Source organism: Carassius carassius, chromosome 43, assembly GCF_963082965.1.
Source record: "Carassius carassius chromosome 43, fCarCar2.1, whole genome shotgun sequence".
In the NCBI taxonomy this organism is placed as follows: Eukaryota; Metazoa; Chordata; class Actinopteri; order Cypriniformes; family Cyprinidae; genus Carassius; species Carassius carassius.
In genome coordinates, this window is record NC_081797.1 from 16562706 (window position 1) to 16577398 (window position 14693).

The 14693-nt window shown below is 37.3% G+C and overlaps 2 protein-coding genes across 11 annotated transcripts in view; both read right to left on the reverse strand.

The window, feature by feature from the left end:
* The window catches only part of LOC132124979 (tight junction protein ZO-1-like), a 158304-nt gene extending 153235 nt beyond the window's left edge, over positions 1-5069 (reverse strand). For all 10 annotated transcript variants that reach the window (XM_059536163.1, XM_059536170.1, XM_059536159.1 and 7 more), the window contains exons 1-2: positions 4611-5069; positions 1145-1274 (exon numbers count right to left, since the gene is read on the reverse strand). In XM_059536163.1, coding sequence (XP_059392146.1) covers positions 1145-1274; positions 4611-5031 — 551 coding nt within the window. In that variant the 5' untranslated portion in view covers positions 5032-5069. The remainder of the gene's footprint in view (positions 1-1144; positions 1275-4610) is intronic.
* A 1162-nt stretch (positions 5070-6231) lies between these two features.
* LOC132125278 (GPI-linked NAD(P)(+)--arginine ADP-ribosyltransferase 1-like) lies at positions 6232-9344 on the reverse strand. Its single transcript, XM_059536604.1, is given in 3 exon segments — positions 6232-7189; positions 8523-8627; positions 8993-9344. Coding segments are annotated over 2 exon segments (807 nt in total). The 5' UTR covers positions 8574-8627; positions 8993-9344; the 3' UTR covers positions 6232-6433.
* Positions 9345-14693: the final 5349 nt, after the last annotated feature.

Genomic DNA, 14693 nt, shown 5'->3' on the forward strand with positions numbered 1-14693 from the left:
ACTGATTCAGTAGCACCAGATTGAGTCAGAATTTCTTTATCTCCTAGGTTCAAGACACGGCCATAAAATGCATTGCTGTTCTGTTGTAAGTAATCTTAAAGATTCGTAAATGCATCTACTTTCAGAAGGACAAATAAAGTGTTTTTTCTTTCTCCTAGAAACACACAGCATCTCCCCGAAATGACTGCTTCAACACTAATTGTGTTACTGAAACCATGCCTCTGTGCGGCATTACACAAATATTTCCACATAGTGATGTAGACATGTGGGGCATGTTTGAATGAGGTGTTTCAGGGGGGCGTGGCAGAGTCTTAACTTTGATAAAGAATATCTCTTTGGATTTGAGACTTTAGTCTTTGCAACTTTACAGATCTTCTTTATGCACCAAGAGCTTGTAACACTCCAAAGAGAAAGGAAAAATTTAAATAGCATAATATGACCCCTTTAAGAACATGAGATACAGTGGGATGGGGAAAAACCACCATAGGAGTCATGAGACATGTTTTTTAAAAGTTGAACTTACATTACTTTTACATGACTTTCTAAACATGTCACTCTGTCAAGCGAGACACGAGTGCAACGATGATAGATGTCCAGCAAGAAAATGTGATAAACATGCGTTCTGTGTGAAGGGCTTGGTTTCAGTTTTGATGTTAACAACTTCTTCTCCACATGCACTGATGCTCTTGTTTTCCGCAATATACTGAATGAACAACGCAGCGCCGTGGGTTCAACTGGATAGGCTCACAAAAGCATTCAGATGCAATGACACTTACATCGTCCTCGCATTTCGTGTGCAGTTGATAAGGCTGCCTGACGGCTGACATAGACCTAAAATTTAGAATGTGGAATTTTTTTAATTCGACGAATATTCGAAATTCTATTTTTTTTGACAGTGCTATTAGCTAGTATGAAATTTCATGAAATGAAATCCCCCAAGAGGTAATTGTGACAGCAACTTAAAGCAAAATGCATAAGAGAGCGGTGACTTACATTAAACCAACAGTTTAAAGCCTGACATCGTGCTCTATATAGAACTAGAGTACTAGGCCCTTTCAGGCTCTCATTCATTATGCAAAGCAACAGAGGGAGCTGGGGAGGGAGGGATTGCAGCAATTATAGCGCAAGTGATGAGAAACCTTACCTCGTGTCAAAAAGTGGGTCTGTGTACATAGGCAGAGAGCAAACCGTGTCTTGTCCCTTGGACAGCGCGTTCTCTTGGCTGTGCGCTGGTTTAGTTTGTCCTTGCCTCTTTTTTCCTCCAGCTGAGCCATCTGTGAGGGAGAATCGTCAGAGAAACAGCTACTTTTAGGAGACAAAATCTTTCAGACACCTTTGAAAAGTTTACTTTGACTCCTGTATCTGAATAGTAATGTAATGATGATTCATCTGGCCCTCTTAAAATCTTTTTTTTTTAAAGAGATTTACATTTTAGTCAGTTTTATTCTAAGCTTAGCCTATATAGGCTACTCTTTTTTTCCAAAAAATGTTTTTCTGTCAGTGACCATGCTATTAATCCTATTGTTATTTTTTTTTGTGTTGCATTGCATTGTAGGTTTTTTGTTCACAAAAACACATTTCTCAAGTTGTTACCTATTTGATATCTTTCTTGCTGAGATTTTGCTCACTGTTAATATTCAACAACAATAATAACAAGTTTATTGACGCTTATGATGATATTTTTCTTACTGAGTTGTTATTGGTTTTAGATTTTTCCTTTATATAATTGTATTTCAGTGCAGTCCTGTTTTTTTTTTTTTTTTGGGGGGGGGGGGGGGTGTTTTTTTATCAAAATAAAAGCTGTGTAAGTTCACTGGTGTTTATACCGAACATATCGAGCGCCCTCTACAGGTGCCGAATCAAACTGCTACCGTTGATCTAAAATCACGAAGCGTCCCCAACACAAGACTGAGTTACATTTCTAAGAATGCTCTTCCAAGGTCTTCTATAAGGGGGAAGACTGTTGATTAATTGCATGAATACATCATTAGCCCCCTATAGCTTGAGTAATAGCTCAGCCATCCTGATAATTTGGCCTGTTTATCATCCTCTTATTAATCTGTCTACATCAAGCTGCAAGATCAAGCTAAATCAGCCGACAAGTTTAACTTAGACAGTTTAGTTTGAGGCCATATGCTGGGTTATGTCTGTCACTGCATGTCACCCAGGCTAATCTCCTCAGAGGGGCGGATTTAACTGGCTATTTCCTGCCAGCTCTTAGTGGGACACGCTGGCTTAGACTGAGTTTGTGGGCCATACAGATCTGGATAGTGTCTGTGCTTTCATGCTAGTCAGCTGGAGCTTTAACTACTCTTTAAGAATAGATTAAAAATAAACCTCAGCGATTTGCACAGGTGTTTGTGAGGGTATGAGGCTTTGCGTTTATGCAGGATCCTACACCAACCATAAAAACCTAGTTTTATTTGAAAAAAAGTAACAATAACAGTAATAATAATACTAATATTTCAGTCATTCTCCTAATCACCTTGATATGGAACAGCCTATCCTCAATCAAATGCCTGTGAGAATGTCACAGGTCATTTTTAGAAAAAAAATCTGAAGAAACCAATAAGAAATATTTATTTATTTGTTTGTTTATGTACTGTATGTAATGTATGCATGTACAGTATGTATACATCATTTGGATTTATTTATTTATTTAAATGAAATGGCAATCTATATTTAGGAGTATCATTCATTGCTTTTTTGATTAAAATTATTTAAGTAAAGTATTTCCATCTCTATTAAGCTCATTTTCTCTCACAATTTTCAATTATTATAATAAAAAAAAATAAAAAAAATCACATTTCAGGTTTAGGTCATATTTCACCCCAAAATCTGAAGAAATTATGATAAATATTAGTTTGTTTATTTATTTAAATGAGTATTATTTATTGTTTTATTGATTTTACAAATGATGTTCTCTCTCTCTCTCTCTCTATATATATATATATACTGTATATAACACACACTCACTGGTCACTTTATTAGGTACACCTTGCTAGTACTGGGTTGGACCCCCTTTTGACTTCAGAACTGCCTTAATTCTTCATAGCAAAGATTCAACAAGGTGTTGGAAACATTCCTCATAGATTTTGGTCCACATTGACATTGACAAGCATCACAGTTGCTGCAGATTTGTCGGCTGCACATCCATGATGTGAATCTCTCGTTCCACCACATCCCAAAGCTGCTCTATTAGATTGAGATCTGGTGACTGTGGAGGCAAATGAGTAAAGTGAACTTATTGTCATGTTCAAGAAACCAGTCTGTGATGATTTGAGCTTTGTGACATTATCATTATTATATATTATCCTGCTGGAAGTAGCCATCAGAGGATGGGTACACTCTAGTCATAAAGGGATGGACATGATCAGCAACAATACTCAGGTAGGCTGTGGCATTTAAATGATGCTCAATTGGTACTAAGGGGCCTAAAGTGTGTCAAGATAATATCCGCCACACCATTACACCCACCAGCACCAGTGGTAGCCTCCGTTTCCTGTTCTTATCTGACATGAGCGGCACACGGTGTGGTCTTCTGCTGCTGTAGCTCATCTGCTTCAGGGTTTGATGTGTTGTGTGTTCAGAGATGGTATTCTGCTTACCTTGGTTGTAACGAGTGGTTATGTGAGTTACTGTTGCCTTTCTATCATCTCTAACCAGTCTGCCCATTCTCCTCTGACCTCTGACATCAACAAGGCATTTTCCTCCACATAACTGCCGCTCACTGGATATTTTCTCTTTTTCGGACCGTTCTCTGTAAACCCTAGAGATGGTTGTGTGTGAAAATCCCAATAGATCAGCAGTTTTTAAAATACTCAGACCATCCGTCTGGCACCAACAACCATTCCACGTTCAGAGTCACTTAAATCCCCTTTCTTCCCCATTCTGCTGCTCGGTTTGAACAGCAAGTCGTCTTCACCACATCTAGATGCCTAAATGCATTGAGTTGCTGCCATGTAATTGGCTGATTAGCAATTTGTGTTACCAAGCAATTGAACAGGTGTACCTAATAAAGTGGTCAGTGAGTGTGTATATATATATATATATATATATATATATATATATAATTTATCCCAATGATAATAAATCTAGACTATATTTAGAAGGATTTTATTTTTTTGCCAATAATAGTAATTTTATGACATTTTCTCATCTGTGTTAAGCACCTTTCTCTCAATAGTCTCATTTCTTTAATGTGGGAAAAAAACCATGAAAGGTATAAAATAAAATGTATGGAATAAGATTTTTGCAAAATAACATGATTATCCAGTTAACCGTCTTCTCCAATTTGTCATTACTGTATTGCAAAAAAAATCTAACTCTCATCACTGTAATGGAAAACAACAACAAAAATAGATATTTTCACATGTGAAATATGAAAGATACATATATATATATATATATATATATATATATATATATATATATATATATATACATACATATCAAATGCGAGAAATGCTTAAAAATATTAAATTTTCCTCATGTAGCCTTTTTATTCATTTAGTTAGTTTTGTTTGAAATGAAATGGGACCTGTTTTCATGAGGTTTGCCCATCTTTGATTTAAATAGACAGCTTACTAGTTTCTGAAAGGCTGATTTACCTTCACAGTCCAACAGGAAGCAGGTGAGCAGTTGAGGACACACTTCCTCCAACACGGAGCAGAAGGAGGTGAACGCACACGGGCCCTTCAGAGACAGCTGATCCAGGAAGAGCTTGGCTCGTTTCTCTCTGGACTCTTGACCCAGTATCTCTTTGTATTCCCCGAGAGAAAACACTTTGTCGTACACCAGGTACGGCAGCACCTTGCTGACATCCAGTTCCTTCAGGATCATCTCCCTGTGCTGCTTCAGGACCTTAGCAACCCATTTCTTTCTCTTCCTGTTGACAGGCTTTCTTCCTTTAGTCCTCTGTCTTTTATTCTTCTTGATAAACCACTTCTTGGTGCCACTTCCAAACATCTTCACATTGAGGATTTCCACTAAGACGTCTTGAACAGTTCCATCGAAGAGAGGAATGTGCATATTTTTTTTACAACCAATACGTGGTCATGCTTGTATGTTCTGCCGTATTTGTTGTGACACCCGAAGTGTCCGGGACAGCAGGACAATCTGGAGACAAAATACGTGCTTGGTGCTTACAGATGGTAATAGGATTAGCTTTGTGTTAAGCAGACTACGGTAAGGGTTGATCTGTCTATTGCTAGATTGGAGTACATACAGTATGTATTTGAAATATGGGGTTGGAATTAATTTGTAATAAATAAATAAATAAATACACACATTTTAACTGCACATCAAATCTATAAAAGATAAATAAATAAATAAATAAATAAATAAAAACCCATAACTTCATTTTTATAGACATTTTATTTTTTGGTAAGCCTAAACATATGCATTATATAGTAAGCATAATTATTACTTTTTTCACATTTACTGGATTTATACAGTATATAGTCAGTAAAAATCCTGATTGCAGTAGCAGACTCTACCATAGTGAAGCACATTTACAGTCTTGCATCATTGAGATCATTTTTAGTGCTTTCATTAATATTTTACATTTGGTTTCATTTATTAACATTCGACTTTTTTCAGTTTCAGTCATTTTGATGTGGGATAAAGTCCAAAAAGTACCATAAAGTCTAAAACTGTGTTGAATTGTGGTTTTAAAAATGTTCACAAAATATTTTGGTTATTTACAGTACCTTATCAACTTTTGTGGTTAAGTTAATCCTTTAATTAAAGTATTTATTAATAAAGACTTGTTAGGAACATTTTGAATTTTAATTGAAACGAATATACAAGTACAACTAATAAAAACAGTTCTTTTCAAATCAGTGTCAATAAACAACAGGTTCACAGCATTGTGACCATTTACTCTTGTTTATGTTTTGTTTTTCTGTCCAAAGATGGTGGAAAATATATTTTCATAATCAAGGTAATATTTGTATGTACAGAAACTGGCCTTCAGACTCTGAAGAATTTATTTTATTTTTATTTTTTTATTTTTTACTATATGAATGTTTAAAATTCAAATTAGGCTAAATGATTTTATTTATTTATTTATTCCTACCTGTCTGTCCATTTGGCTTTTATGAGAGGCATGCACTTTATTATGTTTTAAGTTTATTGTCAAGTGCCTAAATGAGTTCGTTTTAAACCAGCCTACTTAATTTAATAATGACATTTATTGTCGTAGTATGACAATTCACTTCCCTTCTTTCTGGATAAATAGAAAATATTCTCAATGTGTACATGAAACAAGAACAGAGGAGTAAAATCTATATATAAAAACAAAAGTATTCAGGTGTTTTTAACTCAAATTCAGAAAACCAAATTCAGTTCATGTTATGAAAAGTTGTATCAACTGTCCCCAAGTTAAATCTGATTCAAAGTTCATCAACAGGAAACATACAGGATCTGCAAGTCAGCAGGTAAACATTTTACAAAGTAATGTTAAAATGAGTAAAACACTAAAACCAGTAACATGGTTTCCACTGTTAAACAGCCTACAGTTCAGGTCGCTGGTTTTCCCCGAGCTTTCCAGCGTGAACACAGTTTGGCACCAGAGATCCTTCTGATCTGTCTCATACGGAGGAATCAGCACCTCGTCCTCATCAGGAAACTTCGAATAATTTGCCACCTCAGCACCTTCACAAGTGTAGATTTCAAAACAAAACACATCTCCGAAACCTTCAGCTACTGTACGATTCAGAGACGAGGATGTAAAAGAGCCGAAACGGACCTCTGCGTCCAGAACATCTGTATCAAACTCAACATCTGTACCACGGTAAGTCGACTTACAGCGTTGCTGTGTTTTCTTCAGAAGCTGTATCGCCTCAGTTAACAAAAAATGAAGGGAATACCATGGGTATGTCATGTTTTTGTATTCGTCTTAAACTCTGCGGACAGCGTTATTGAACTCACGGTATACTTCTTTATTAGTGTACACGTAAATAGCAATTAAATGGTTCTCTGTCAAGTCATCTTCGGCGGCCGAGGTGTTGTTTTCAGCTTCTTGCCAAGCTGTTTTAAATGCAGCGGAGCTATTGAGTTCCTTCTCTAGGTATTCTGTCATCACCAGGTGAGCCATTTCTTCTGTACATCCATCATACTGGTCATCAACTGAGTTCAGTGCCATGTTGAATGGATAGATCAGTCCTTCAGCAGCAGCTCTGTGACCCTGTGGGAATCACGATGATCACATTATGAGTTTTCATGTCTGTAATATTCATTCTAGAATACGAGTGTAACGAATTAACCCTTAATAATCATCCGGAAGAAGGAGGCGGGAACCGGCGGACAATCAAATAACATTTAATTATTCAAAATAAACACAAAACAGCGCACCAGCCCCTCACGGACGACTGGTGCGCACAAAATAAAACCAAAACACAACTAAAATCCCAGGCCTGGTCCTCTCTCGTCCTTCACTGTCGTCGCTCCAGTTTTATATCCTTCCATCTCCTCCGTGGGCCTCGAGACCGGTGGGTCGAGCAGGTGTAGTTCATCTCCAATCACTCCACCGGCCTCGCTCCCATGTCCCTCGGCCCCGCCCCACTCGTCACATACCCCCATCGCCCCTCGCAGGCCGGGGGGTACTCCCGAGACTGCGCTCTACTCCCCCCCCCCCCCCCCCCTCCGGGGGGGGACCGCTCACGGGGACCTGCGGGAACCTGGGGGTAGGACAGGCGAGGCGAGAGAAAAGGAGATGGAAGGAGGAGCGACAGAGACGAGAGAGGGGAGAGAGGAGAAAAAAAAAAAAAAAAAAAAAATTCCGGTTCCCAGACGCACCGCTGCTCGGCCCTCCACCAGCTGGGTGATCTCCTCCGCGGTGCCTGGCGGTGGCACTGGACGGCCCTCAGCGGACGGCACGACACTCCTCCGCCGCCCGGTGGACTGCGACGGCTCCTCCGGTTTTGGGCAGCCGGCAGGAGTCCCCCGTTCCCTGCTCCTCCCCGTTCCGGCGGATGGCAGCAGGCTCCGGCCACCTGGCGAACGGCGCAGACTCCTATCGTGGGCGGCCGTTAGCGAGCTCGCCCATCCCTGGCAACTCGCTCCAGCCCACCGCCTCGAGCGTCCATGGCGGCACACTCCTCGCCTGCTCGTTGGCACCGCGGATTCACCACAGCGGCGAGGGATCTTCAGCAGCGCGTCCCTCCTTCTCCCGGGTTTCGGCACCACTGTAACGATAACCTTTCATATTCATCCGGAAGAAGGAGACGGGAACCGGCGGACAATCAAAACAACATTTTAATAATAACAAAATAAACACAAAACAGCGCACCAGCCCCTCACGGACGACTGGTGCGCGCAAATAAAAACCAAAACACAACTAAAAGCCCAGGCCTGGTCCTCTCTCGTCCTTCACTGTCGTCGCTCCAGTTTTATATCCTTCCATCTCCTCCGTGGGCCTCGAGACCGGCGGGTCGAACAGGTGTAGTTCATCTCCAATCACTCCACCGGCCTCGCTCCCATGTCCCTCGGCCCCGCCCCACTCGTCACAACGAGCTTACCTGTTCTAGAGCAGCTGAAATGAGAAGAAGAGCTTCGATGATGAGCAGCATCTCGATTTAGTCAAATCTCTTAGACGCACCACAAGATATGATATAACGAAAAAGCTGAAAAACAAGAAACACAGCAGGGTTTCATTAACACTCCAGTGGGAATATGTGCATGGATTTGCAGAATCAAATGTTTCACCAACTTCTTATATAATACAGTTGTATACCTACATCATAAAATAAAATGAATAATAATACATTTTGAAGGCGAGACCAAAAACTAAACAAAACATAGGCAACATCGTTTTTTATCCATTTATACATTAATGCATTATTTTTTGGAAAGAAAACATCCAAAAAGCACACTTTTAAGTGCTTTTAAAACTTCACCTCACACTTTAAACATCACACATCTGAAAACACCATAACAAAGACCGGCAGAAATGCAAATGATCATAAAACACCATTATAATAAAACTTACATTCACAATAAGTTGTTCCTCAGACTTTGCACTTCTCTGCTGCTCTCAGTCCCGAGGTTCAAGAGGAGCTTCTGAATAAACTCAGACATGTATTTTAACTCGTTATACATTCATTCTTTTTCTTGAAAGAGGACACTGAAAGCATTTGTAAAGTCTCCCATGTTTTCCATCAGAACCTCCTCTTCCAGGACAATGAAAACATTGAACATACTGGAAAGCGATGTGAAGAATTCCTGTTTTCATTTGAATTGATGCTCTCAAGACTAATAACAGTAAAATAACAGTATATAACTCTAAAATAACAGTATTAATACTCAGTCTATAATAATGAATAAAGCCAGAATACTGAATATCCTCACTGCCCATGTTCTCTCTATTTGGTAATTGAAAAAAAAATCCCACTTGTTAAACCTCTCTTTAATTTAATTTCTGCAAAGGTGGTTTTGTCTCAGTGGTTTCAGATCTTTATATTTTTAAATGTAATATCAAGCAAGATGATCTTGTAAATAGTTTTTGCTCCTTTTCTTAAAATTGAACAGCACAGAATAAAACTACAATATCAAATGTGTAGATCATATGCCAACAATCTGAGATGAACCTATTGTTTGGAATACAGCATTTAGACTGTAAAACATAAAATAGTCAGAATAACAGTGATTCTGCAGTGCAATGTGACGCATGCAAGCCAAGATCAGATCAGTTTTGGGCATCTATCCAATGACAATTACACTGCATCTCTTACAGCTTGAAAGTTTTTTGTTTTTGTTTTTTAGCACAAAAATGATCAACTGATTATGAGTTTCTGCCACATCTGACCAGTAGGTGGCATCATCTTCCAATGAGAAAGTTTAATTCCAGAACCAAAAACAAACTGCAGCAAGAGACAGGTTAAAAAGTGCAGCTTTATGCTGTTGTGTTGATCGTCTGATCGGCTTCTGTTGTGTCTAGTCTGTAACATCAGAACCATCGTCAACATTCGTCAAAATAAGAATGAAAATGCTTTGATTTAAATCCATACATATATATTTTTTAAATGATGCATTATGTTACATAATGGCCAAAGAAAATCATAATGTCACAAAACCATTTTTTTTAATTAATAAGACTCTAAACATACCCGAATCTGTGCAAAATTTACCTCATGAGTTTTAGTTAAGGGAAGTTAATACAGAGAATGATAAGAATATCTAATACAGTAGAAAATTTCAGATTCACTTCGTTCAAATTACTAACTCGAAATGTTCAAATGCAAGCATCAGACCAACTCCAAAAATAAGTAAGCAGACATTTGGAGATAATTTTAGGCAAAATTGTTGACAAAATTATAAATACAACCACTGGTTTGTCACTTCTGACCAATAGGTGGCACTGTTACCAAATTGATGTGGTGTGGCCAGTGTGAGGCGAGTCAAGGCTTTGCAGAGAAAGAATCAGATGCAGTTTGAAAACAACTTTATCTGTCGACCCCAAATTTGGTAAAAATCGAACCAATGGATTAGGAGGAGTTAATTGAAAAGGAATTAACCAGAAAAATTATGTTTTCAATGTTTATGTTTATGTTTAATGTTCAAAGAATATAGAGACCAGTTTCATGACAATAGGCAAAACAAATCAAAGAGTAGTCCACCTTTTTGAGTACCTTCAGGGCATGGTGCTGATGACACACCATGCATTTGTAAAATATAGTATATTACAACAGTATTTAAAATTGCTGTTGCCCAATATGGCCGACATGAAAAAAATGGATATTGTTCAACTCAATGTCACACTGAATTTAAAGAGACTAGTCTTGTGATTTTTGGCCAAACTGAACAAAATGGGTGACCAAACACCCATCTCCTGGCCACTGATTGTTAAGACTGTCCTCTATCAGTGTGCCAAATTTAATAACTTTCCTACAAACCGTTTTTTTAGGCTGCCATGGTCTCAAGAACAGAAGAAGAAGAAAAGAAAAGAAAGAAGGAAGATTTGGGTGTAGAGCTCAGTAAGTGAACCTTTTTGTGTGAAAACCTAAATTAATTCAGAGCAGATTCTGTAGTCCTACAGTAAACGCCTCTGATTGGCCATTGCTTCCAACAGTGATGCCTGTGATTGGCTACTCAACGCTTAAAAAAAACTTGTGAATAGAAATGTCCAAAATAGAAATTTTGGATTCATAGCGATGAATTTTGATGAAAGGTGGCAAGTTTGCACTGCTGATTATTTTCGAACATGTTTCCTAACAAAATAACTCATGTCTGCAATTGGTGGTCAAACACTGAATCCCACCCCAAACTCATGCCATTGGCTGAGCAAGTGCCGCCTTAAAAAACCAATATAACACATTGAGCTCTTGATTTACAGTAAACACTAAATAATGCTATACAGGTTGGTATAGAATTTCAAAACCATTTACAGTTTCTTTAGACACTAATTTAGGTTATTATGTGCGTAAAATTCTAAACAAGTGATTTAATGGTATAAAAATAACAATTAAACATGTTATCCGTGAACAGACGCAATGTTTAGCTGTTATTCATTCAGTAGCAACAGACAACAGGCTGGTTGTCACACATTATCATCTGATGGCATTATTTTACCATGATACTGCAACTTTTTATAACACAACTTACAAGATTGCAATCACATGATGCAGCATCGGTCTTCCCGACTGCATTGAAAGTGAATCAGATAATATTCCAGGATGTGTACGTGACCGATCCAACCCTCACTTATCAGTTTCACATAATCTTTATCAAGGAGTTACATTAAAATGATTGATTGTCAGTAAATACACCTTTGTTACAGCATCAGGAAGTTTTCACTGCTGTTTTTAACATTACGTTATTACCAGTTTAAATAACAATTAACCATTTTTTCAAAAGTCCCCAATTATAATCAATGCTTGAATAAATTATTTTAATGTCTTGCATGGCCGCTATTAAACTTAAACTTATAGGATTTTATTTATAGCTTTAACACATTTTATTTATCAAGGATGCATTAAACTGATCAAAAGTGACAGTAAATGCATTTAAATTGGTAGAAAACATTTATATTTCAAATAAATGCTGTTATTTTGAACTTTCTATTCATCAAGGAATAAAATAATAGTTTGCAAGATTACCAGAGCAGAGATTTTACAAGCAGAGGAATGCACACGCATGCATCGCGGGACTGTCGTGAACGTGCAAGAAATTCTTAAATAAAGTCATTATTTTAGTTTTCTTTGTGCTCAAGCAGTATTCTCGTTGCTACTTAAAAAGACGGTTGAACCACTGATGTCATATGGACTTTTTTACCAATGTCCTCACTATGTTTCTAGGTCTCGATTGTGGTAGTACCCTTGCTGTCTGTGTAGGGTCAGAAAGCTCCCGGATTTCACCAAGAATATCTTAATTTGTGTTCTGAAGATGAAAGAAGGTTTGGCACAACATGAGGATTGCAGTAATTAAGTAATAAATGGCTTATTTGGAACTTCCAAAATTGTCCATAAGTATGCTGAAAAATCTTTTTGCTGAGTTTATATATATATATATATATATATATATATATATATATATATATATATATATGTATGCAAATATGCGATAGATATGCTGTATTGATCACAGGCCAGAAGAGTAAGCGGGGCCAGTTCTGAAAAGGAAGTTGAGATTAAGTTTATCATTATGCTTACATTTGGTTCTAATGGAATGAGTAATAGTTTGATCTAATTACAAGCTTTAGTGTTGGTTTTATCTCAGACAGCATGTCACCGTGTTTAATCTTCATATCTGTGGAATCAAAGGTTAGTCTAAGGCTGTGAAAATGGAGGAGAAACTATGACACAGATCTGTTGACATCAAAGGCCATGTTTCCAGTCACTCGTGTTTCACTGCACACTTCCTCTTCCAGTAAACTGAAATGCTTTCATGGAAATGATTCACACAAGTGAAAAAAATACAAAGAATATGTCATGTTAATATATAACATAACAGCAATATAACTAGTAAATTCAGGTTAACTGTGGGATGGTTAAGTCATCACAATTTACCCGAATTCACCATATAATGCACACCTTAATTGTTCTGAAAAAAAAAACCCAACATTACATCACACACTTGTGACATGATCAGTTTTCAAAGTGTAGATTCTTGTTAAATCAGACCATCAAGTTATAATCCGAGAACATTTAAAGAAATAAACAACTAGATGTTGCAGAGTCTCTTTGTTAATGTAATATAATTCACACACACACACATATATATATATATATATATATATATATATATATATATATATATATATGCACACATTGCATATGATAAAATTAATATTTTCCATTTTTAAATCCATATCCTTTATAATCCATCTTTCGTTACCAGTTACTTAATCCAGAAACTTAACCCAGTCTAACCCAGCATAAAGTCTAAGGCCCCAGACACACACCCCAGACAGGGGTTTTCAAACTTTTTGATTCCACAGACCAGTGTGTTTATTTTAAACTAAAACCATAAAAAATATATATATATAAGCATAATTTTATTGTATTCTGAGTACTGGTGACCTAAAACTTTATGACATCCGTGACAGTGATTTTGACCTGTATTTTGAACAAAACAAGCAATGCATATGAAGTGGAAATGTGAAAATGATCAGAAAGTGAAACTGAAAAGAATCGTTTCACCACACAGGCCTTCATCAGGGCTAAAGATTGCAGTAGAAAAGACGAATTTAAATACAAATAAGACCAAAATTCAAACTTGCAATTAACCAGTAAGAAAGTAAAATGGTATAGCATCCACCTATCACCATGTGGCGAGATTCAAATCATCTTGTTCAAAGCAAAATAATAGAGAAAGTGAAAAAAAAGTGTATAGACAAAATTCAGGAGTTACAAATACATTTGTGTCTTTTAATGTATTTGTAAAGATATATCTACATAGGCCTATGTGTTTATAAACATATGCACTTTTGGAAAAGTTTTATATAAAATTTTTCTGTACGTGTGGTGCAATTAATCACAGGGTACGATTTGACTCCAGATCTTTATAGAGAAGAAAAGAAGAACAAGCCCATAATAAACTTAAATCCAAGTAAGCCACACACCAAAATACTGCATGTGGACAGTGGAGTTCTTTCATTCATATTGCTTCATCCTTATTTTATGCTTCTCTTGTACTCTGATGATTGCTCTTGTGCAAATCATGTTCACATTCCCAAAAGTGATATTATCGGTCAGCACTGTCCTAAATTTCCCCCACTTTTATTGCATTGTTGCCAATAATCATATAGTTCTGCACTAAATTATGTAGTTGGAATAAATATTGAAGGATGCTCATCTCAGCTGTTTTAATGGAAAATTCCTACTATTGATCAAACTGTTGAATGTAGGGGTGCACGATAAATATCGGCCGATAATTAATGTGCATTTCGTCAGTAAAGCCGGTTCTGGTAAATTCCATCAGGTGTGTGATTTCACATAGAGCAGCTGTTACTACACAGAGCCATTGTTAACTGACTAGGTGCGCAAATAAACGCTGAAAATGAACGTGGATTTGCGCAGGTCATCAGTTAAGAACGGCTCTGTGTAGTAACAGCTGCTTTATGTGAAACCACGCACCTGATGGAATTTACCGCTGATTAGAGAACCGGCTTTACTGACGAGATGCTTATTAATTATCGGCCGATATTTATTGTGCACTTCTAGTTGAATGGTTTGAAATTAAGAGGCATCAAC